Source organism: Heterodontus francisci, chromosome 3 (assembly GCF_036365525.1).
Source record: "Heterodontus francisci isolate sHetFra1 chromosome 3, sHetFra1.hap1, whole genome shotgun sequence".
In the NCBI taxonomy this organism is placed as follows: Eukaryota; Metazoa; Chordata; class Chondrichthyes; order Heterodontiformes; family Heterodontidae; genus Heterodontus; species Heterodontus francisci.
Window position 1 is genome coordinate 53,258,826 of NC_090373.1, and position 25,295 is coordinate 53,284,120.

The following is a 25,295-nucleotide window of genomic DNA, read 5'->3' on the forward strand; positions in this document are numbered from 1 at the left end:
CTATCACAGCACCCCATGGTACAATACTATCATACCAGGACTACAGTCAGAGGCCTTGATTAATAATCCAGAGAATAAGAGTTCAACTCCCAGTATGGCAGCTTGAGAATTTGAATTCTCAAAGCTGGCTTACTGATATCTTTAGGGAAGGAAACCTGCTGTCCTTACCTGGTCTGGGGTATATCAATGTGGTTGACTCTCAATTGTGCTTTGAAGTAGCCTAACGAACCACTCAATTGTATCAAGTTGCTACAATGCAGCAGTTTGAGACGATAACTACAATAGCAGCTAGGGTTGACCATTAAATAGCAGCCTTGCCAGCAATGCTCATATCTGACAAATGAATACCATCATATATGGTATATATGATGTGGAAGCTGAGAGCGAGAACAAACAGAGTTGTTATCTCTGGGTTGTTGCCCGTGCCACGTGATAGTGAAGCGAGGAATAGGGAGAGAGAGGAGTTGAACACGTGGCTGCAGGGATGGTGCAGGAGGGAGGGTTTTGGTTTCCTGGATAATTGGGGCTCTTTCTGGGGTAGGTGGGACCTCTACAAACAGGATGGTCTTCACCTGAACCAGAGGGGTACCAATATCCTGGGGGGGAGATTTGCTAGTGCTCTTCGGGGGGGTTTAAACTAATTCAGCAGGGGAATGGGAACCTAAAATGTAGTGCCAGTGTACAGGATGTTGAGAGTAGTGAGGTCAGGGATAAGGTTACAAGGACGCAAGAGGGCACTGGCAAGCAAGAACCTGGTTTAAAGTGTGTCTACTTCAACGCCAGGAACATCCGGAATAAGGTGGGTGAGCTTGCAGCATGGGTTGGTACCTGGGATCTCTATGTCGTAGCCATTTCGGAGACATGGGTAGAGCAGGGGCAGGAATGGATGTTGCAGGTTCCGGGATTTAGATGTTTCAGTAAGAACAGAGAAGATGGTAAAAGAGGGTGGGGGTGTGGCATTGTTAATCAAGGAGAGTATTACAGCGACAGAAAGGACGTTTGAGGACTCGTCTACTGAGGTAGTATGGGCCGAGGTTAGAAACAGGAGAGGTGAGGTCACCCTGTTGGGAGTCTTTTATAGACCTCCGAATAGTTCCAGAGATGTAGAGGAAAGGATAGCGAAGATGATTCTCGACAGGGGCGAGAGTAACAGGGTAGTTGTTATGGGGGACTTTAACTTTCCAAATATCGACTGGAAATACTATAGTTTGAGTACTTTAGATGGGTCAGTTTTTGTCCAGTGTGTGCAGGAGGGTTTTCTGACACAGTATGTAGACAGGCCAACCAAGGGCGATGCCACATTGGATTTGGTACTGGGTAATGAACCCGGCCAGGTGTTAGATTTAGATGTAGGTGAGCACTTTGGTGATAGTGATCACAATTCGGTTAGGTTTACCTTAGCGATGGGCAGGGACAGGCATATAACTCAGGGTAAAAATTATAGCTGGGGGAAAGGAAATTATGATGCGATTAGGCAAGATTTAGGATGCGTAGGATGGGGAAGGAAACTGCAGGGGATGGGAACAATCGAAATGTGGAGCTTATTCAAGGAGCAGCTACTGCATGTCCTTGATAAGTATGTACCTGTCAGGCAGGGAGGAAGTTGTCGAGCGAGGGAGCCGTGGTTTACGAAAGAAGTTGAAGCGCTTGTCAAGAGAAAGAAGAAGGCTTATGTTAGGATGAGACGTGAAGGCTCAGTTAGGGCGCTTGAGAGTTACAAGCTAGCCAGGAAGGATCTAAAGGGAGAGCTAAGAAGAGCAAGGAGAGGACACGAGAAGTCATTGGCGGATAGGATCAGGGAAAACCCTAAGGCTTTCTATAGGTATATCAGGAATAAAAGAATGACTAGAGTTAGATTAGGGCCAATCAAGGATAGTAGTGGGAAGTTGTGTGTGGAATCAGAGGAGGTAGGGGAAGTGTTAAATGAATATTTTGCGTCAGTATTTACAGTAGAGAAAGAAAATGTTGTCGAGGAGAATACTGAGATTCAGGCTACTAGGCTAGATGGGATTGAGGTTCACAAGGAGGAGGTGTTATCAATTTTGGAAAGTGTGAAAATAGATAAGTCCCCTGGGCCAGATGGGATTTATCCTAGGATTCTCTGGGAAGCTAGGGAGGAGATTGCAGAGCCTTTGTCCTTGATCTTTATGTCGTCATTGTCGACAGGAATAGTGCCGGAAGACTGGAGGATAGCAAATGTTGTCCCCTTGTTCAAGAAGGGGAGTAGAGACAGCCCTGGTAATTATAGACCTGTGAGCCTTACTTCGGTTGTGGGTAAAATGTTGGAAAAGGTTATAAGAAACAGGATTTATAATCATCTTGAAAAGAATAAGTTCATTATCGATAGTCAGCACGGTTTTGTGACGGGTAGGTCGTGCCTCACAAACCTTATTGAGTTTTTCGAGAAGGTGACCAAACAGGTGGATGAGGGTAAAGCAGTGGATGTGGTGTATATGGATTTCAGTAAGATGTTTGATAAGGTTCCCCATGGTAGGCTATTGCAGAAAATACGGAAGTATGGAGTTGAAGGTGATTTAGAGCTTTGGATCAGAAATTGGCTAGCTGAAAGAAGACAGAGGGTGGTGGTTGATGGCAAATGTTCATCCTGGAGTTTAGTTACTAGTGGTGTACCGCAAGGATCTGTTTTGGGGCCACTGCTGTTTGTCATTTTTATAAATTACCTGGAAGAGGGTGCAGAAGGGTGGGTTAGTAAATTTGCGGATGACACTAAGGTCGGTGGAGTTGTGGATAGTGCCGAAGGATGTTGTAGGGTTCAGAGGGACATAGATAGGCTGCAGAGCTGGGCTGAGAGATGGCAAATGGAGTTTAATGCGGAAAAGTGCGAGGTGATTCACTTTGGAAGGAGTAACAGGAATGCAGAGTACTGGGATAATGGGAAGATTCTTGGTAGTGTAGATGAACAGAGAGATTTTGGTGTCCAGGTGCATAAATCCCTGAAGGTTGCTACCCAGGTTAATAGGGCTGTTAAGAAGGCATATGGTGTGTTAGCTTTTATTAGTAGGGGGATCGAGTTTCGGAGCCACGAGGTCATGCTGCAGCTGTACAAAACTCTGGTGAGACCGCACCTGGAGTATTGCGTGCAGTTCTGGTCACCGCATTACAGGAAGGATGTGGAAGCTATGGAAAGGGTGCAGAGGAGATTTACTAGGATGTTGCCTGGTATGGAGGGAAGGTCTTACGAGGAAAGGCTGAGGGACTTGAGGTTGTTTTCGTTGGAGAGAAGGAGGAGGAGAGGTGACTTAATAGAGACATATAAGATAATCAGAGGGTTAGATAGGGTGGATAGTGAGAGTCTTTTTCCTCGGATGGTGATGGCAAACACGAGGGGACATAGCTTTAAGTTGAGGGGTGAAAGATATAGGACAGATGTCAGAGGTAGTTTCTTTACTCAGAGAGTCGTAGGGGCGTGGAACGCCCTGCCTGCAACAGTAGTAGACTCGCCAACTTTAAGGGCATTTAAGTGGTCATTGGATCGACATATGGATGAAAATGGAATAGTGTAGGTCAGATGGTTTCACAGGTCGGCGCAACATCGAGGGCTGAAAGGCCTGTACTGCGCTGTAATGTTCTAATTCTAATATCGATCATACAACCTGTGGCATTGAACAATCATGCTAATCAATGATACAATACTATCATAAAGCACAGTACTATCGTATCACAATTACCACAGTACTATCATACATACCAAGGGGATCATGCTATCATATTACACTATGGTACAATACTATCATACAAACCATGGTGTAGTGCTATCATATCACCCAATGGTATCAAATAACTCTCCATCACCTCCTTATCATTCAGATATGTACCATTGTAGCTATGAGCTCAGAACCCTGATATTACTAAGAAATATCACAGATTTTAATATTTTGGTATGAAAACGTGCTATGCTGAATGATGATTTTTAATTCATCGGTTGGAAACCTAAATTAAATTTTTAAAAAGAAAGCTGCAAACCTCAATTCAACCTTTAAAAAGAAAGCAGCTAAGATGGCCACTGCAATTTGCATTGAAATTCCTCACATTCCAGGGAATCGAAGTGGAGATGCATGTCTGAATATCCCTCATCCAGAACAATGGCTTGAGCAGTTGAGAGCTACCTTGTATTGCCTATGTTAGCAAGACATTCAAAGCCATCTTGGAACATTAACAAAAGTGGAGATGAACCTCAAGGGGGTCATCATTGAAACAATAAGACCTTGAGAGAGATTGGAATTCTTAGACTCGGATCTCATTGCAGTACAAAAGAGAATACATTGGGATAATCATGTGACAGTCTCTCCATCTCTGTGAAAGTTTGGAGTTTCTTTTGGACACATCAGACAAGCATCTGAGCTAACCAGTGCAGGAACCCAGTGGGGCTGTCTCTCTCTTTCTCCAGGTAACACTGTAAGTTCGAACCCTGTCTGTGGGCTGCAAAACATCCAAGTCTCTCATTGCTGCAGACAGAGACTCTGGGGAGAAAGCTCAGTGATGTCTCTGTCTGCAAGAAAACCCTGAACCAGGTGATAACCTCTACCAGCCAGAAACTTCAGGACTACGAATTCCGCCAGAAGACAACTGAATTACCAGACACCACAGATTGTGCATTCTTTTATTTGTGTGTGTGTGTGTGTGATTCTCATATGCGTGTGTGTATGTGTATGTGTGAAAGTTTCAGCGGAGTTTATTGTTTTTACTTAGATCAGGTTTTGATTTTAAGTACAATAAATTAACCTCTTGTTTAAACTCAAGAAAACCTGTCCGATTGGTTCTTTTATGTTCAGAGGACCCAGAAGGGTTAAACACTTACTGAATTGGTAAGCACATTCACTGTTTAAAAGAAATAAACCCTGTTGTGGTCAAATAAGTAGAGGAATAAGAGGGGAGCCTTTTGACCCTTCCTCACTTGGTCATAACAATTTTGATAAAAGAAATTGAGGGATGAAAGGTTTTCATTTCCCAAATGTGTTTTATAGGTTTTAAGTGATTGAGTTGTGGTACCGATGTCTTGATAGTTATCAAATGGACCTGAGTGAAACGTTATTACTGACTGGTGATAAAGAAATTAGTCCTGCTGATTGTGTGTCAGATTACAAATGTGTTGCTAAATGTTATATGTATGGCAAATTATGTCTGGCAATATTCTTGTTTGCTCAAATAATGCTAGGCTTTTGTTACAGAGAGAGTATCAACATTTAGCATAGATTTAACTCTTTGAGGGCTGAGGAATTTATTTACTTAATTTTTCTCTCCTCTACTGAATGCCCCTGGAATACAATTCCAAACGTTGTAGGAAATAACCTTTCTTATGTTTAGACTTAGTGAAAGGAATGCAATACAGCTTAGCCTGAGCATGTCTTCATCTTATATCCACATATAAGCATTTTTCTAGCAGGGATTACTGGATAGTGATCTGGCCTTCCCCCACCCACCACCCCCTCCCCCCTCCCCACACTGCTACCTTCCCCCTACGGCCAATTGTAATATGCGCAATGCTACCTTGGCTGACATCAGCTAACTAAGTGCAGGCCAGAGATAAATCTGGCACATCCTTGATCTGTGTGGCTATTGCACATGTGTTTATCCACTCAGCTATTAAACAGAAGGTTTTTTTTAGTCTTTGAGAATATCTGTATAAAATAATTTAAATCATGTGAGTTTTAAAAAAAAATACACAATGATAGTAACAAGATCCCTGTCTATTTATAAGCCATAAGGCTTTGTTTCACAAGAATATTCCACTGGGTGGTGCCAGCGATCTGCTTATTGTGAGGTTTAAAATGAAACGAAGGGGCAGAACCTGAACAAAGATGTCCTGCAATGTCCTCTTGCCCTGCCAGTGGGATCTGAAAGATATGTACAGGCATGCACAGTGTATTGGAGTCCTGGACACACCTTGGTACCAGATTGGTTTCCTCAGATGAACCATTGAACCCAGCTTCCATTTTCTGGTGCTTCAGGTGGACATTAAAGATCTGGTGGCACTATTTGGAGAAAAGCAGGGAGTACTCCTGGTGTCCTGAATAGTTGTCTCAATTGAATTTGCAAATTGTGGAAAAGCATTTCATGATCTATTAACCACGTGTGTATAAAAACTGCTACCTCATTCTTCTAGTGATAAGTCCAAACCTATGCCCCTTGTTTTTGATCAACCACTGGAAACACTCCTTCACTTTCCCTCTCAAAATCTTAATTTTGAAAACCTACAGTAGATTCCCCATTAGCCTTCTCCTTTCCAATGAGGAAGTCCCTTTTTTCGGAAAATCTTACATTCCTGGTATCATTCTGTACCCTTTCCATGGCTCTAATATTATTATTATGATGCACACAATACTCCAGCTATGGCCTAACTGATTACTTGCCTGAATTCAACATAATTTCCTTTCTTTTAGATCCTATGCTTAAAACCCAGAACCAAGTGTTTGAATCCTGACTGTAAGCCACTGCTTTAAGCAGTACTTACACGGTAGTAGACTTTGCGTCATGTTGTGCCTGAGTGACTCACTGTGTGAGAGTGAGTGCGTATGAGTACTGGGAGAAAGAATAAAAGATAAGAATGGTACTAGCCCTGAACTGGGGCAAGGGCTTCATTTTCAACCTGCCCTGACTTCCTGTGGCCTACCCTGTGATTTGGAAAGTGCTCTCTTCAAGGGCTTGAAATAGCTTTCCTCCCATTTGGGTTTTTTCACCCCATATTATGTGCTACCTTGTGTTGCAGGGTAATGTTAAGATACTGAAAATTTGAAGAGCATATTCAGTGAGACCCAAATGCCCATCCTGCATGTGTATGTTTAGGTGTAAATGAACGTACAATGCATTGTGCACCTAGTTATTTTTGGCAGGATGTTTTCTGGCCTACATTTAAAGATACAAGTGTGACAATGGTTCTAATATGAAGTTGTATATAGAAAGTGTGCGTGCTGTAGCATGGGCTTTGGAAGAGCTGTAAGGCTGCCAGCGTGCTGAGCATGTGGCTGCAATTAAGATGGTGCAGATTGAGAGGAAATACTTTTTCCATCTACTTGGTATAGGGAAATGGTGCGTAGTCTTACCCTGGCAGATTTTATCTGATGAACTTCCATCTGATGCCCACTTGGGATCTCTACGTGTCGGACACAAGTTATGCCACCGCCTCCCACACTGTCTGCACTGCTGTTTTTTTGGGGAGAATATCCCAGAGTTCAAAATATTTTTCTTAATCAACACTTCCTTGAAGCTACACAAGTTGCATCCATAAAATGTGGGGTTGCCACTTGCCACTGTTTCATTGCTGGAGGAAATTTTCAAACTTTTACTGGCTGTTGCAGGTTCTTTTAAGAGCTGTAACAGCACCAGAAATTCTACTTCTCCTCCATACTCCCCCACCCACCACCCCCCCTGTCCCTCACCAAGGAAGCTCCCAGCAGGAGGGCCAATCCAGAATGGGAACTCACCATGAACACTAAATTAGGGCTGATCTTGAATTATCCAGTGAGCTCAGGCCACACATGTCCACAGGTTATTGTCATTTTTTTTTTAAATGACAGCAATGGAATGGTTAACCTATTGATACTTAAGTGCAATGTCAAAATCTTGATAATCAAACAGCAATATCAGTACAGACTAGGAGAAATAAGCTTTGCAGCAACAAAGCAGTAAATCAATAGAACTCTGAAATTACACCACCAGATGTCACTAGATTCTGGAATATAATGTAAAAATGATAACCCAATTTGTAACTTAGATTTTGGGATATTATCACAAATAATGCTGCTACTTGTGCTATTAAAGCACCTCACATGAATAAATGCTTCAAAAAAGCTCAGTTCAGTTACATGACAACAGCTTATCTTCAAAAGAAAATTTATCTTACACTTTTAACAGACCCCATAGCAAAACTCAATTCTGATGAAGTCCAATATACAAAGTCAGTGAGAGGCCCTGTGTCTGGTTCCACGTTATGGTTGTTTCCATTAATGAGTTCCCTCAGCAGGGTGCAATCCTCAGACTGGCAGTAGGTGCACATTTCAATGAGTGTGTTATGAAGTTTCCTTGTGAGTCAGACTGTGTAAAATAATTAGGATATGTGAATAAACAAAGTGGGAAAATAAGCCAATTAGACCCTACTGCAACATTCCCAAGCTAAAGTGCTGGAGGTCCAGTTTCGACCCAACTCCAGGGTCCGATGAAGGGCAGTGCACCTTGTGAACAGGATAAATGCAAACTCGGGAGCACTGAAGGGTCACCCTGCTTCTTGCTGGATGCTCAAAAAAGGCATGATCAGTCATGTAAAGGCCATGAAATTCTAAGGATTATAGGACTGGAAAAAGCTTTTAGCTAGATTCAGGCAGTAAATTGGACTGCACTGAGATACCTGCTAAAATCGGCTGGAGATTCGCAGCAGCTGTTTTCATCTGTCACAGCATTTGTCAGAAAGTTAGAGGTAATTGGAAACCCATTTTATCCTGGATTCCATTGAAAGATGTCAATGAAAATTGATTGTTGACCTGGTATTGCAGATTGCATTGAAAGTACTCTCTCAATAGTAATGTTCCTCTTTAATAGGAAAGAGTCTGTTTATGAAGAAGTTTGGCAAACCATTTTTTTCTGTGTTTGCCAAACTGTGCTGGATTAGTGCCTATATAACAACAATCACTACACTTCAAAGTAGTTAATTGGATGTGAAGCCCCTTGAAGAGTTTCTGTGAGACATGATAAAGTGCTACATAAATTCATGCCTTTCTTTCTTTGGAGCATGCTGAAATAAGTCACATGTGATATCATTGTAAACAAAACAAATGGTAGTTGTTCATCTGCTTTTCATACCCAAACTTCTAGGATGGGTGTCTAGAACTTTTGTGTTTTTTTTGGGGGGGCAGAAGATGTGTGGAGCCTCAGGGCTTGAACGTGGAATGGGAACCATCTCTACTGGGGTTGGACACCTTGACTGTAAATCAAGTAATAGTGAGTTGGCAGCCCATTATACATCACTCCTGATTTTTATTTCTATTTCCATTGATCTATCCCCTTGAAAGCTGCCATGTGTCTCAAATGTATCTTTCATTTCTTTGCTTTTTCTCATTATGCCTCCTTTTGTCTCCTGCTAATATCACTGCAGTTTAATCATCTCTTCCAGCCAAGCACTTCCGAGGTCTTTCATTTTTCCTTTCTTGTAATTTTCTCTTTTTCTCCCCCCCGCCCCTCCACCTTTCCCTTGTGCTGTTCCTTTTTAAAATTTTGTTCACCTGTAATATCTTCTGGTCCTGAGGAAAGGTCTGAAATGTTGACCAACTCTTCTTTTTCCAATGATGCCACCTGACTATATGTCCCTCCTTCTGATATTCTCCTCACTTGTAATGAGTTTTTTTTTTGGATGTAAGATTTACTTTTAAAATGTGGGAAAAATTAATTCATGGACTAACGAGAGCTTACATCTAATTTTATATCCCTCCCCATCAGCATCTTTACCAATGGAGACCTGCTGGTCCCCCCAGTGAGATTACTTCTACCAAAATATACCATTCAAGACTGGAATCGTGTCCTCGCCTTGATCACAGAGAAAGTTCACTTGCGCACTGGAGCTGTTCAAAGGTAGACTTTTACTTTCATTAATTAGTCAAGCTATGAGAATGTTATATACCACTGTTTTTCTCATGTCGCTAGTGTTCTATGCCATTGCTGGAGATTCTAAAAGTTACAGTGGGTAAAAAATACAGATGTAGTTGCCATGTCATTTCATACAGTTCACCAGCTATGTAGCGTTATTTGGGAATATGGTCACACAAATCAAAATTAACTAAACTAGTGTGAGGAAAGTATGATGGCAAAAATGAGAAGGACTGGATGTTAGCTAAAATTATTTTATTTTCAACTAAACTAAACTTAGGACTTGATTTCTTGTAAAGCTTAAAACCAAAATAAGACTCAAATAGGATTAAGAGATAAAACTAAGGTTAAAATTATTTGTAGTACTTGGATCTGTAATTTTCAGGTCAGATTCTGGAAATTGAAATAAGCGAATAAAATCATTCAAGACCTGCTTTATTATTTCTCAACATTATTTCTGGCCTTGTGAGCTGTGTGAGAAGTGAAAATTATGATTTTTTGGAAACATAAATTCCAGGGAGCAGAACATGAAAAGACTGGAATGAAAGTGCAGAAAGCAAGTGCTGAACCTTTGACTAACATTTCTTCTAAGATTAAAACTGTCATGATGAAAATTTGGGAAGAATAGCAGTAGACTAAAATTAGAAGCAAATTTCTTCAAAAAAGACTAAATGAAAGAAGACTAAAGAGGAGACTAAAATGAACTTTTCATCTTGAAGGAAAACAACATTGTGTGAGACTAAAACAAGAAGTGCTGGAAAGACTCAACAGGTCTGGCAGCATCTGTGGAATCAGTTAACATTTCAGGTCTGTGACCTTTCATCAGAACTGAGAAAAGTTAGTAATGTAACTAGTTTTGAGAGTGAGAAAGGGGGGGGGGGGGGCAAGGTGGGAAGAAGAACAAAAGGGAAGGTATGTGATAGGGTGGAGGGCAGGAAAGATTAAATGATAAAAGGTTTCATGGTGCGAGGCCAAAGGGAGTGGTAATGGGACAAGTACAGAAACAAAAGATGTGTCTAGAGGAAATGTGAATGGCAGGATCCTGAATAGCTGCTGTCCAAAAGCAGAGTCAAGGATAGTAGAGAAATGAGAGGAAAAAAAAAGCAAAGAAAAACAAAACAAAATGGGGGCACAATGTTTTTTTTTCACCCTCTCGTTTCTCTCTTATCCTTGACTCTGATTTAAGCTAGACACTTCAGTAAATTTGCCATTTAAATTGAATGTGTTAAAGGGCTATGTTTCCTTGTATTTTGCCTCCACAGGCATTTTCCAAAAGCCTTTATTGTTTTGTGGACAAACTATCTCCTCCAGCTCCAATTGGGATCACTGGGTTACCAATGAGATCAGTAACTCTTCCTAGTTTAATTTTATTAGCATTACCGCTTTAAACCGGCCATCACGTATTGTGGGCAAATCGTGCTCGTAAGACTGCCCTGGTGTTACTGGGGGGAATTGTGTCTCTGATGCCAATTGAGCCACTGAGCCTTTCCAGCACTTGCTGCTTTCAAGCATTCAGTTTTATTCCCTTTTAGGCAGTTAATATATAGTCTTCCATCTATGATTGTGAATACGACTGAAGGTTGTTAATTGGAATGCCATAGTAAAAATTATATTGTCTCTTTTATCACACTGCTCCCATTAAGTAAAATCTTCCTACTGAGCTAAATACACTGTAATTAGGAAGTTGAGAAAATCCCTCTGTCTCTTTTCCAGCACAATCTCATTAACTATCATTGACAATCCACTTTGGCAGACTATAAAAGTTAAAAGGCAAAATGCTCATTTGAATGGACCTCGTTTGCTGACCTCCATTGAAATCTGTTACTAAGTCAATCTACACGTTTACTCATCCACTAACAATATATTTTTTAGGATTGTCCTAGCTTCACACCCGAGATCAGACACCCAATTTTACCCTGTGATGTCCTGATTTATCTCTGTATATAATAGGATCATAGAATTTTACAACACTGAATGGAGCCTTTCAGCCCATCACATCTGTACCATGGCCAGAATTTTACGCCCTTCCCGGGTGCGGGCTGGAGGCTGAGGTTGGGTGTAAAATCGAGTGGGAGGCGGGGAGTGCTGTTCCTGTTGCCATTTTACCAGCAGCAGGGGAGTTGACAAATGGCTTGCTCACCCCAGGCCAAATGCAGGCCCTTAAGTGGCAATTAATTGCCACTTATGGGCTTCCTCGCATCACCACTGGTATTTTCGGGGCCGTCATCCATGCTGTGCCTTACCCTGGGTGCAGTTCCAGCAGTGGCCACAGCCCCTGCTGGCACTGCTGGGACTAAAGAGCTGCTGGCCCACTGATTGGCCGGCAGCTCTTGGAGGCGGGACCTCCTGCCTCAGAGGGGTGGAAGTCCCACCCGAGGCCAATTAAAGGCCTGGACCAGGTAAAATCATGGCATGGCTTCCAGGCATAGCAGAGCCGGGCTCACCACCGACTTTTTCTGCCAGTGGGCGGGGCCTCCGGCTTGATGTAAAATTCCAGCCCACTTGTCTGAAAGGGCCTTCTAATTAGTCTCATTCTCCTGCCCTTTCCCATAGCCTTATATTTTTTATTTTTTTAAAAGAGGAACAAATGCCTCTGAGTCAAATTATGGAAGTAATTGAGGCTCCACTCTCTCATGGTGTTTCTAAATGAATGGAGCTTCACTTTAGTGATCTGTGGCATTGTGAGCATGTGTCCGCGTGCCTTGTAATTAATGGGCAGCCATCCGTTGTCCTCTGTGTATTCAACTCCCATCACCTAACAATTACCTGCGTGCAATCTGCAATATCCTCACGTAAAATGTCAGCAGACAATCCTGGAAAAGACAGGTTTGAATTTCAGATGGACCCTTCATCAGAACTGATACTTCAGGACCGACCTTTTTATGGTACCAGGAAAAACAAAGAGCAAGTGGGAAAACCACAGTAGTGGTCAAGGATACAGAACTGTTAACTAACAATTTAAGCTATCCTTCGATTGCAGTACTGAGTTACATTGTCAGAGCTAACTTCTTTCAGCTGGGATGTAAACAGGATGTAGGAATTATTTGCGGGAACAAGAAAAGCTATTAACTTGTCTGATACTTTACCATGGAGCACTGTGTTCTCCTCATACCCCTCAATCCTTTCTATTTCCTGAAGCAGATCATAACAGTGGCCCAAAGTGTTTTTGTGGAGCCAAGAGGAACATTCCTTTTCATTCTGGCTCCACCAAAATAAAATGTGGGAAAAGTATTGAGTGAAGTATTGAGTGAGCAGCACCAAGCCACATAGCAGACTGTGTGCTCTGCATGCTGAGTGGTGTGCGCTCCATCCATGTGTCTCTTAACATTGCATTTGGGGTCCAACTTACATCATGGAACTCCAATTTGCATAATAAAGAAGCTGATCACATGAAACAGGCGGGCACTCTGGTCATTTGTGAGATGGCTCCTTTAAAAATTGTGGCCAGAACATCCGTAAGTCGACCAATCCCATTTTGAGGCAATTATCGCTAACACCGATTTTGGTTAATTAAAATCGGCTCCCACAATTCAGTAATTTTATTTTTTGTGAAGTTTCTTTAAAATTGTTAGATCATCCATCTGCTGTTAGAGTAAGATACTGCACTAATAGGAATTGAAGAGGGAGTGTGATTCTCAAGTTTCAGGAAGTTTGGTCCATTTTTCCACTGAAAGGATTTCGAAAAAGTTATTTATAATGTTGTAATTTAAATGGATAGTGTATTATTGCCAGTAAAAGAAAAGTGACGGTGTTTAAGTTGCTATTGAGCTAGTCTAGGTGCTGTTTACTCATAGATCATTATAAATAATAGCAATTTGGTGGCTTGTCACATGCAACCATTCTAACTGTTAAAAGTCAGGAAATAAAGAATGTTGGATTCCTAAGAAGCAGTCTCGCTGTGGCTGAGGCAGAAAGGCCTCAGAAGAGGCAGGCTCAAAAAATTAGAATACAGTGAAGATTAGGTTAAGTAAGATGGTCCACTGAAGTAGGATAGGATGATTGTTAGATAATTTCACAAGGATGCGTTTTACTGGTTGAATCTGATCATAGCTGTAACTCTGTACACTTTACTGTGGAATAAAACAGCTTAACAATTTGAAAGAAGGCTAGTCTCTCTTGGTGTTAACTTGGTCTTTGAGGCAATAAACAAGTAAGAAATATGGACATCTGGTTATTTCACAAGGGGTTAGAATTGTTACTCCCCTGTGACCTGCTATTGTACCTGTTTATATAGGGCACCGTGAGCCAATACCATAAAAGGAAGATGCTCAAAGCACTTATGGGACACACTGAAAATATCCACAGCAGGCTCGAATTTTTGACACTGTCCATTATTGAAAATGTCTTAATATTGATGTTTAATTAATACTAGCTGATCTTATTGGCTCTGTATCCATTCGAGTTTAGAAGAATGAGAGGTGATCTTATTCAAACATATAAGATCCTGAGGGGTCTTAACAGGGTAGATGCTGAAAGGAAGTTTCCCCTTGTGGGAGAGACTAGAACTAGGTGACACAGTTTAAAAATAAGAGGTCACCCATTTAAAATGGAGATGAGGAGAAATTTTTTCTGTCAGAGGGCTGTGAGTCTTTGGAACTCTCTTCCCCAGAGAGTTGTGGAGGCAGGGTCATTGAATATTTTTAAGGCAGTGGCAGATAACTTCTTGGCTAACAAGGGAGTAAAAGGGTATCGGGGGTAGGCAGGAAAGTGGAGTTGAGGCCACAATCAGATCAGCCATGATCTAATTAAATGGTGGAACAGGCTTGAAGGGGCTGAGTGGCCAACTCCTGCTCCTAATTCGTATGTTTGTATGTTTTATTCCATTCATCACTTGACTGACTTACTCAATTATTATCTTTGCCTTTTTTAATAAGTCTGAACTAAATGTGGGAGACAAAGTTTGTAATTGGGAAGATTGATACACCCTGTGAATGGCCAGTCTAGCTGCCTATCATAAATAGTCCCACTCCAAAATGTATTGTTTGACTTAAACGCAGTTGGTGGTGTTTATAATAGGATAAAAATTAGTGGTGCCTATACTAGGATACTTTTACATTTTATTCCTGTTTGTAAGTCTGATCCCTGTATAATTTGAACAGAAGGTGGCTGCAGTCAAGGAATTGTGGTTCACCAGTATGTTCTGGGAATTGTAGTGCAGCTAGCAATGATCCTGACTGGTAGCTGTAGTCTTGCCATTAGCTTGAGCTTCCCTGTTTACTGAGCCTGAGCAGGGAAATATTATTGTGCAGATTTCAAGCACATAAAAGGTAGTTCTGTGAATGAGTTTATTGATTTTGTTGTGAATTATTTAACTTTTTATTTGTTTATTATGTTAGGCTACTGAGAAACCAAGATGGTGACTGAAACCTCTTGTAAGACCTCACTCCTGGAGTCAACAGGTTTATGATTCTTTTACTTGAGATTTATGAGAAAGTATACCAAACACACAAATTCTATCTCTAAGATTTTACTGTGTCTTCAAATCACCTCTTCCAGGCTGCAGCAATGAGGTTCCTTTAACAACCACTTTTTATACCTTTTTTTCAGTAGCAGACAGGATGTTACACACACAGGACCTCACTCTCCAGTAAAAGTCTTTTGTAGTATAAACAATCCAATGGAGCATCATGTTCTTTGTTTGAACCATGGAGTTAAAGCCTTCCCTGATTTGTCCATCCTCCACGAGCATCTAGAGTTTTCACACATACCTTCTGTATTTGATCAACCAAGCTTTTACATTATCTTTTCCTTATCTTATCCGAGGCTGTTTACCACAACTCGCTCGGATGATCTCCCCCAATTTGAAAACTAACTTACCGAGCTTCCTTTTCTGTATTGCTTGCTTTGAGCATAAGTGGTAACAGAGGAATGTCTCCTGATATGATCAGACTATTGAAACCAGACTAAGGTTCTACACACTAATTAACTGTGCATTCAATTGATGAAGAAAGGGCAGTGGATGTTATCTATATGGACTTCAGTAAAGCCTTTGACAAGGTCCCTCATGGCAGACTGATACAAAAGGTGAAGTCACACAGGATCAGAGGTGAGCTGGCAAGATGGATAGAGAACTGGCTCGGTCATAGAAGACAGAGGGTAGCAGTGGAAGGGTGCTTTTCTGAATGGAGGGCTGTGACTAGTGATGTTCCACAGGGATCAGTGCTGGGACCTTTGCTGTTTGGAGTATATATAAATGATTTGGAGGAAAATGTAGCTGGTCTGATTAGTAAGTTTGCGGACGACACAAAGGTTGGTGGAGTTGTGGATAGTGATGAGGATTGTCAGAGGATGCAGCAGGATATAGATCAGTTGGAGACTTGGGCAGAGAAATGGCAGATGGAGTTTAATCCAGACAAATGTGAGGTAATGCATTTTGGAAGATCTAATGCAGGTGGGACGTATACAGTAAATGGCAGAACCCTGAGGAGTATTGACAGGCAGAGAGATCTGGGCGTACAGGTCCACAGGTCCCTGAAAGTGGCAAAGTAGGTGGATAAGGTAGTCAAGAAGGCATACGGCATGCTTGCCTTCATTGGTCGGGGCATAGAGTATAAAAATTGGCAAGTCATACTGCAGCTGTACAGAACTTTAGTTAGGCCACACTTGGAATATTGCGTGCAATTCTGGTTGCCACACTACCAGAAGGACTTGGAGGCTTTGGTGAGGGTACAGAAGAGGTTTACCAGGATGTTGCCTGGTCTGGAGGGCATTAGCTATGAGGAGAGGTTGGATAAACTCGGATCGTTTTCACTGGAATGACAGAGGTGGCGGGGCGACATGATAGACTTTTACAAAGTTATGAGCGGCATGGACAGAGTGGATAGTCAGAAGCTTTTTCCCAGGGTGGAAGAGTCAGTTACTAGGGGACATAGGTTTAAGGTGCGAGGGGCAAAGTTTAGAGGGGATGTGCGAGGCAAGTTCTATACACAGAGGGTGGTGAGTGCCTGGAACTTGCTGCCGGGGGAGGTGGTGGAAGCAGGTACGATAGCGACGTTTAAGAGGCATCTTGACAAATACATGAATAGGATGGGAATAGAGGGATATGGACCCCGGAAGTGCAGAAGGTGTTAGTTGAGGCAGGCATCAAGATCGGCGCAGGCTTGGAGGGCCGAATGGCCTGTTCCTGTGCTGTACAGTTCTTAGTTCTTTGTTCTTTTTTGTTCCACCAAGCTTAATGAGGGAATATAGCTTTGAAGTATGTTTGTCTCTCGTGTTTAGCTCTCTTTTACTACAGTGGGCTTTGAAAGCGGTGTTTCCAGTCACAGTCCAGTGGTTCTTGTTTATCTGTGAAAAAGCAGGCTGCAGCTTTCAGCAGGTTATTTCAAAATGTCTCTATTGGCCTTGCAAAACATGCTGGTTAAATTTGGTTAGTTTTTAAGTTTTTGATCGAATTGCGGTAAGCCTGTATTCTTACACTCTTTAAAACAACATTTTGAACAGTTTTATTGGTTGTTATTCTTCTGCTTACTGGACAATTTAGATACTTTACATTGCTGGCTTTCTTGCTTGTGATATTTGCTACCTACTGCTGGTTCATTGTCATCTTAGCAATAATAGATGTTTTAATGTTTTGGTTAATAATCAGTTGGTATGGTTTGTTGCTTTTTCATGACTATTGTACTTGAGCCAACTGGGATATCAAGTGTTTCACTTTTGAAGTGATGGGCACTTTTATAGAATCATAGAAATTTACGACACAGAAGAAGGCATTTGGCCCATCGTGTCTATGCTGGTCAAATAAGAGCTTTCTGGTTTAATCCCACTTCCAGCTCTTTGTCTGTAGCTTTGTAGGTTACAGCAGTTCATGTGCATATCCAAGTACTTTTTAAATGCGATGAGGGTTTTTTTGCCTCTATCATCCTTTCAGTCAGTGGGTTCCAGACCCTCACCACCCTCTGGGCAGAAAATCCTTTCCTATTTCTCATGCTATTTAAAGCTAGTCTAATGATGGCCATGAAACCATTGTCGATTGTTGTAAAATCCCATCTGGTTCACTAATGTCCTTTAGGGAAGGAAATCTGCCGTCCTTACCTGGTCTGGCCTATATGTGACTCCAGATCCACAGCAATGTGGTTGACTCTTACATGCCCTCGAAATGGCCTAGCAAGCCACTCAGTTCAAGGGCAATTAGGGATGGGCAATAAATGCTGGCTTGCCCTGCGACGCCCACATCCCATGAAAGAATAAAAAAAAGTTAGATTTTTTAATTATATAGGTTTGTGGATCCTTTATTTTCTAAATGAATCAAAGGTGGAAATTCAAACAAGCCTTCTGACAATCCACTAAAATATTTTTACCATTGTGCACACAGAGGGCTGGATTTTATGGGCCCCCCTGAGGCGGGGTCAGAGGCGGGGGGGGTCCCATAGAATCACGACAGTTGGGGGCGGCGGGTGGCGAAGGGCCCGTCACCGCTCCGTCACCAAGCAATTTTGCTGGGGGAGGGATAGGTCAACGATAGCCTTCTCGTTCAGCGGCCAGTTGAGGCCCTTGTAACCTATTAACAGCCACTTAAGGGCCTCTTCCTGCCACTGCTGGGATCTTACCAGTGGCAGGGGGTGCCTCTGCATGCGGGGAGGGAGCCTTGTAAAACAAGACACACTCCCTGCAGGCTTGGGGGGTAGTCCCTCCTCCGTGGGCTACCTGTGGCCCACGGAGGACCCCCACCAGAAAAACCAACACTTCCATGGACCACCCTCTCCCTGGACTTCATGCCCACCCTCTCACCAACCCCTTCACTGGAACCTTCTAGACTGGCCCCGGCGACCCCGCCTCACTTACCTGAGGTCTGGGGTTCCAGCGCTGGGCCTGGGTCTGAGGCCTCTGGTAGTATTGGCAGTAGCCACCGCACCCGGTGGTGCTGCTGTTGCTGCTGAGCTGCCGGCCCTCTGATTGGCCGGCAGCTCTTGGAGGTGGGATCCCTGTCTTTAAAGGGACAGAGATCACGGCGTTGGAAACTTTACCTCTGGAACAATGGAGGATCGCGCTGGTGGGGGAGAGGGGCATGAAAAGGCTGAGGCAGGGTTCCCCCTGCCTTTTCAGCCCGACGCTAGGAGCCCCGCGGCCTACACAGAATCTCGGCAAGGAGGTGCAGAGATTAAAGGACTGTCTAGTGATAAAGTCTACAGTCTCCACATCCTCTGATTACCTCTGGTGTTCCCCAAGGATGTATCCTTGGCCCCCTCCTATTTCCCATCTACTTGCTACCCCTTGGCAACATCATCCGAAAACTTAGGGTTTGTTTTCACATGTACACTGACGACCCTCAGCTCTACCTCACCACCACTTCTCGCGACTCCTTTACTGTTGCTAAATTATCAGACTGCTTATTGGACATCCAGTACTAGATAAGCATAAATTTCCTCCAATTAAACTCGACCCCTCTTCCTGGCAACAGTCTGAGATTAAGCCAGTCTGTTTGCAACTTTGGTGTCACATTTGATCCTGAGATGAGCTTCTGACCTCATATTTGTGCCATCATTAAGACCACCTATTTCCACCTCTATAGCATGGCCTGACTTCGCCCCTGCCTCAGCTCATGTGCTGCTGAAACCTTCGTTACCTCCAGACTTGACTATTCCACTGCAGTCTGGGCTGGTCTCCCACATTCTACCCTCCATAAACTTGAGGTCATCCAAAACTCTGCTGCCCATATCTTAACTCGCACCAAGTCCTGTTCTCCTATCACCCCTGTGCTCGCTGACCTACATTGGCTCCCAGTCAAGCTACGTCTTGATTTTAAAATTCTCATCCTTGTTTTCAAATCCCTCTATGGTCTTGCCCCTCCTTATCTCTGTAATTTCCTCCAGCCCCACAATCTTCTAAGATATCTGCATTCCTCTAATTCTGGCCTCATGCGTATCCCTGATTTTAATCACTCTACCATTGGTGGCCATGCCTTCAGTTGCCTAGGCCCCAAGCTCTGGAATACCCTCCCCACACCTTTCTGCCTCTCCACCTTGCTTTCGTCCTTTAAGACTTTCCTTAAAACCTACCTCTATGACCAAGCTTTTTAGTCATCAGATCCAATATCTTCTTTTGTGGCTCAGTGTTGTACTTTGTTTTGTAATGCTCCTGTGAAGCGCCTTGGGACATTTTATTACGTTAAAGGTGCACTATAAATATAAGTTATTATCTTAAATAAATTATTCAAATATAGGAAATTGGGGAACAGCCTAAATGAATCAAATACATTGAACTTACACATTATGATAAACTCTATAGCTGTACTATATACATTTTCCATAACGTTTGGGGTTGAAATCACATTGAATGAGACTAATAACAAATATGTTAATATACTTATAAGAAAACTCTCTATGCACTATTTTAACAAGTCATCAACCTTTTAAAAAAAGTAAACACATGAGAAAAGCAAAAAAGGAATTTCACATCAATGGGTAAATGTTTACTAATAGTGTTATACAGTAGTAATTCAATTTAATTTCTGAAGGCATAATATATATTTGGTTGATTTATGATTTAAAATACATAAACACAAGTTGGCATACTGAATGAAAACTTCCTGTAATTCAATACACATCGAATCATAGAAGGCTTGCAGCACTGAAAGAAGCCTTTCCGCCCATCGTGTCCCTGCCAGCTCACTGCAAGAGTAACGCAGTTAGTCACATGCCCTTGCCCTTTCCCTGTGGCCTGCAATTTTTTTTTTCTCTTGAGGTGCTTATCCAATTACCTTTTGAAAGGTATAACTGAATTTGCCTCCATGACACTACCAAGCAATGCATTACAGATCCTAACTAGTCGCTGCATAAGAAAGTTTTTCCTCATGTCACCATTGTGTTTTTTGCCAATCACCTTAAATTGGTGTCCTCTGGTTATCGACCCTTCCACCAATGGGAACAGCTTCTCCCTATCTACTCTGTCCAGACCCCTCATGATTCTGAACACCTCTATCAAATCTCCTCTCAACCTTCTCTTCTCTAAGAAGAACAACCCCAGCTTCTACAATAATAAATGAAAACAAGAAATGCTGGAACCACTCAGCTGGTCTGGCAGCATCTGTGGAAACAGAAGCAGAGTTAACGTTTCGGGTCAGTGACCCTTCATCCAGCTTCTACAATCTACCCACGTAACTGAAATCCCTTATCCCTGGAACTGTTCTCGTAAATCTTTTCAGCACCCTCTTTAAAGCCTTCACATCTGGAGCCCAGAATTGGACAAAATACTCTAGTTTAGGCTGAACCAGTGTTTTTGAAAGATTTATCACAATTTTCTTGCTTGTGTACTCTATGCCTTTATTTATAAAGCCCTGGATCCTGTATGCATTTTTAACCACTTTCTCAACCTACCCTGCCACTTCAACAGTTTGTGCAGATATACCCCTGGTCTCTCTGTTCCCGCACCCCTTTTAGGCTTGTACCCTTTATTTTATATTGCCTCTCCTTGTTTTTCCTACCAAAATGTATCACTTCACACTTCTGTGCATTAAATTTCATCTGCCACGTGAACGCCCATTGTGCCAGCCTGTCTATGTCCTCTTGAAGTCTTTCACTACCCTCCTCACAGTTCACAATATTTCCAGGTTTTTTGTCATCTGCAAATTTTGAAATTGTGTCCTGTCTAATATATAATATATATTAATGACCCAAGTCTAGGTCATTAATGTATATCGAGAAAAGCAGTGGTCCTAACACAGACCCCTGGGGAACCTCACTATACACCTTCCTCCCATCTGATGAACAACTCTCTGATATCTGTCACTCAGCCAATTTCGTATCCATGCTGCTATGGTCCCTTTTATTCCCTGGGCTTTAACTTTGCTGACAAGCCTGTTATATAGGGCTTTATAAAATGCCTTTTGGAAGTCCATGTACGCCACATCAACTGCATTACCCTCATCAGCCCTCTCTGTTATCTCATCAAAAAACTCAAGCAAGTTAGTTAAACATAATTTGCCCTTAACAAATCCATGCTGGCTTTCCTTAATTAATCACATTTGTCCAATTGACTGTTAATTTCGTCCTGGATTATCGTTTCTGAAAGCTTCCCCACCACTGAGGCTAAACTGAGTGGCCTGTAGTTGTTGGGTTTATCCTTACAGCCTTTTTTGAACAAGGATGCACCATTTGCAATTCTGCAGTCCTCTGGCACCACCCTCATATCTAAGGAGAATAGATAGATTTGGCCAGGACCTCCGCAATTTCCAACCTAACTTCCTTCAACATCATCGTATGCATGTCATCCAGTCCTGGTGATTTATCAACTTTAAGTATAATCAACCTTTCTAATATCGCTTTATCAATTTCTAGCCCATCCAGTGTCTCAGCTACCTCCTCGTTCAGTATAACTTGGGCAGCATTTTCCTTGATAAAGACAGATGGAAAGCATTCATTTAGTACCCCAGCCATGCCTTTTGCCTCCATGCGTAAATCCCCTTTTTGGTCCCTAATCAGCACCATCCCTCCTCTTACCAGCCTACAGAAAACTTTTGGATTCCCTTTTATGTTAGCTGCAATTCTCTTTTCATGCCCTCTCTTTGCCTCTTTTTATGACCAGGTGAGAAAGGTGTCCAGGGGTCTGTTACTATCTTCACCTGGTCTTATTGTAACAAGATTTGATTTTAAACACACTGTGCTTTGAGCTCCCCCTTTGTGAATCCTTGTTCACAGTTTTCCAATTATAAGGCAAAGAAATTAGCACAAACAGGCCTTCTTCGGTTTAAAGAAGAAAAGTGAAATTTATTAAACTTACTTAAACTCCAATACAGTTGATACCTACGGATATATGACGCGCCCACGCTAGCATGCACACGTGATGCACACAAGTAAATAGAGACAGAAAAGAGAAGAAAGATAAAATGGAGAGGTGTGAAGCAATTTTAGAAGAGTTTCTTGTTTACTGTGCTGTGTTTCCAACTCACTGTAGAGTCCTTGATTGTAGACAACTCTTATTTTTTGTTGGGGCCCAGTATTCTTCTTAAACCTTGTTCACTGTAGGAGACTTTTCTTTCTTAGTGTTCATATGTCTTCAATGGTTTCTGAAGCTGGTGAGAGCTAGATGAGAGCAGTCAGGAGAGGGGTGTTCTCCATCCAGGAGCTAGCAGCCTTCTGATTTTCAAACACTCTGTGGCAAGTTCAAAATTCAAACAACACCAACAGTCAGCCAACCACGTGATCAAACTGGTTCAACCACATCTGTTTGTGTATTCGGCCATCTTAGCAATTTACCTGGAATGCTAGCCTTTCCACCTTCAACATCTGGTAATCAAAAGTCCATTGTGGATTAAATTGGAGCAGGGAATAGCCCCTTTGTTCTTTGAAGTACTGTCTGTGGATATGCTAATGTCTTTCTCCAGCCAAAGTTTCCAATTGTGTTTTGAAAGCAAGTTCTTTCTTCACCATCAGCAGTTTAAAAATCAATGTTCATGTGGCAAGATGAATTTTCCTTATTCTTGGCAGGTGGGGTAGCTGCAATACTCTTTTCATGCTCTCTCTTTGCCTCCCTTATTTCCTTTTACACTTCCCCTCTGAATTTTCTATATTTAGCCTGGTTCTCACTCCTATTATCAACCTGACATCTGTCATACACACCCTTTTTCTGCTTCATCTTACTCTTTATCTCTTTCATTATCCAGGGAGCTCTGGCTTTGCATGCTGTATATTTTCCCCTCTTGGGAATGTGCCTCAACTGTACATTCCAAACCATCTCCTCTTTAAAGGCAACCCATTGTACCAGTTTCCTGCCAATCTTTGATTGCAATTTACCTGGGCCAGATCTATTATCAACCCACTGAAATTAGTCCTTGCTCCAATTAAATATTTTTACTCTCGATTGCTCCTTGTCCTTTTCCATAGCTAATCTGAACCTTATGATACTATGATAACTGTTCCCGAAATGATCCCCGTACTGACACTTGATCCACTTGACCCACCTCATTCACCACAACCAGAACCAGCAATGCCTCCTTCTTCATTTGTCTTGAAACATCCTGATCCAGAAAATTCTCCTGAACACTTCAGAACCTCTTCTCCCTCTCTGCCTTTTACACTGTTACTATCCCAGTTTATATTCGGATAATTAAAGTTCCCCATTATCACTATCCTATAATTTTTGCACCTCTCTGTAATCTCCCAACAAATTTGTTCCTCTATATCTTTTCCACTAGTTGGTGACCAAGAGAATATACTCAATAGTGTAATGGTACCTCTATTATTTCTTAACTAACCAAATAGATTCTGTCCTTGATCCCTCTTGGATATCCTCACTCTCCAGCACCGTAATCCACTCCTTAATCCATACTGCCACCTCTCCTTTCTTTCCCTATTGTCATGCCAGGCTCCCACCTGCCAAGAATGAGGCACACTAATTTTGTCAGAAAACATTGATTTTAAACTGTTACTGGAGTGAAGAAGACTTGTTAAACAAATCAGCCGTCACTGGAAAAGATATTTGCATATTAACAGACAGTGTTTGGAAGGACAAAGCAGCCATTCCCTGACATTCAACCCACAATGGACTTTAGATCACCGGACGTTGAAGGTGGGGGAGCTTGCATTCCAGGTTGACTGCTAAGATGGCCGAATATACAAACGGATATGATCAAACCAGCTAGTCATATGAGTAACCTGCTGGGCAACTTGAGTTTTTTGAATTTGTACAAACAGTTTGGGCAGAGAAAGCCGTTTGCTCCGGGACTGAGAAGATCTCTCCTGTCTGCTCCTATCTCTTTCTCACAAGCCTCTGAATCCACTGAAGACACATGAACCCCAAAAGAGAAAAGTCTCCTACAGTGAACAAGGATTAAGAGGAATACTGAGCCCCAACCCAAAGCAAGATCTACCTCCAATCAAGGACTCTACAGTGAGCTCGAAGAACCGTAACAACAACTCTTCAGATATTGCTTCAAACCTTTCCACTTTATTTTTTTTCTGCCCTTTTCTATCTCTGTTTCCATGTTTGTATTGCGTATGCATGCTGGTTTGGGGCGTGGTGTGTATCTGTAGGCGTTAACCGAATTAGAGTTTAAGTTTAATGAATTTCAACTTTTCTTCTTTAAACCTGAGAAAGCCTGTTTGTCCTGGTTTCTTTGCCTTATAATTGGAAAGCGGTGAACAAAGATTCACCAAGGGGGAGCTAAAAACATGGTGTGTTTAAAATTAAACCCTGTTATGGTAAGACCAGGTGAATGCTGAGAGGGAACCCTAGAAACCTTTCTCACCTGGTCGTAACACTATCTATCCTTCAAACCTTGTATGCAGGAATATTTAGTACCTAGTGCTGTCCTTTTTTTTTGTGCCAAGTCTCTATTATCACCATGACATCATATTCCTATGTGGCTATCTGCGCCTGCTGCTCACCAACCTTATTTACCATGCATCGTGCCTTTACATACATGCACTGCAAACTTAATTTAGACCTTAATGCATTCCTTCTTGCTTTGATCCCACTCAATGCCTTACTATTTCTTACTGTAGTGCTACCTGTCTTTTCCAATTCTTTGCACACCTTGTTTATCCTTCCGAATGCCATATCCTGGTTCCCACCCACCTTCTAAGTTAGTTTAAACCATTCCCAAAAGCACTAGAAAACCACCCTGTGAGGACATTTGTCCTGGTTCTGTTCAAAGGAGAAGAACTGACGTCTTCTGATGATGAATAAATGTTTTTATATGCTAGATTGGTCAACACAGTAACACATAATAGGTATTTATTTCTGAGTAAACTGTTCAAGTTTACAAA

General features: G+C 42.1%; 1 protein-coding gene across 12 annotated transcripts in view; it reads left to right on the plus strand.

The window, feature by feature from the left end:
* Positions 1–25,295, plus strand: part of LOC137356372 (doublecortin domain-containing protein 2) — a 198,976-nt gene that overhangs the window by 39,617 nt on the left and 134,064 nt on the right. For all 12 annotated transcript variants that reach the window (XR_010971044.1, XM_068022287.1, XM_068022263.1 and 9 more), the window contains one exon: positions 9,448–9,579. Coding sequence is in view for 11 of the 12 variants with exons in the window: in XM_068022287.1 (XP_067878388.1) it covers positions 9,448–9,579 (132 nt within the window). In the remaining variant the exon portion in view is untranslated. The remainder of the gene's footprint in view (positions 1–9,447; positions 9,580–25,295) is intronic.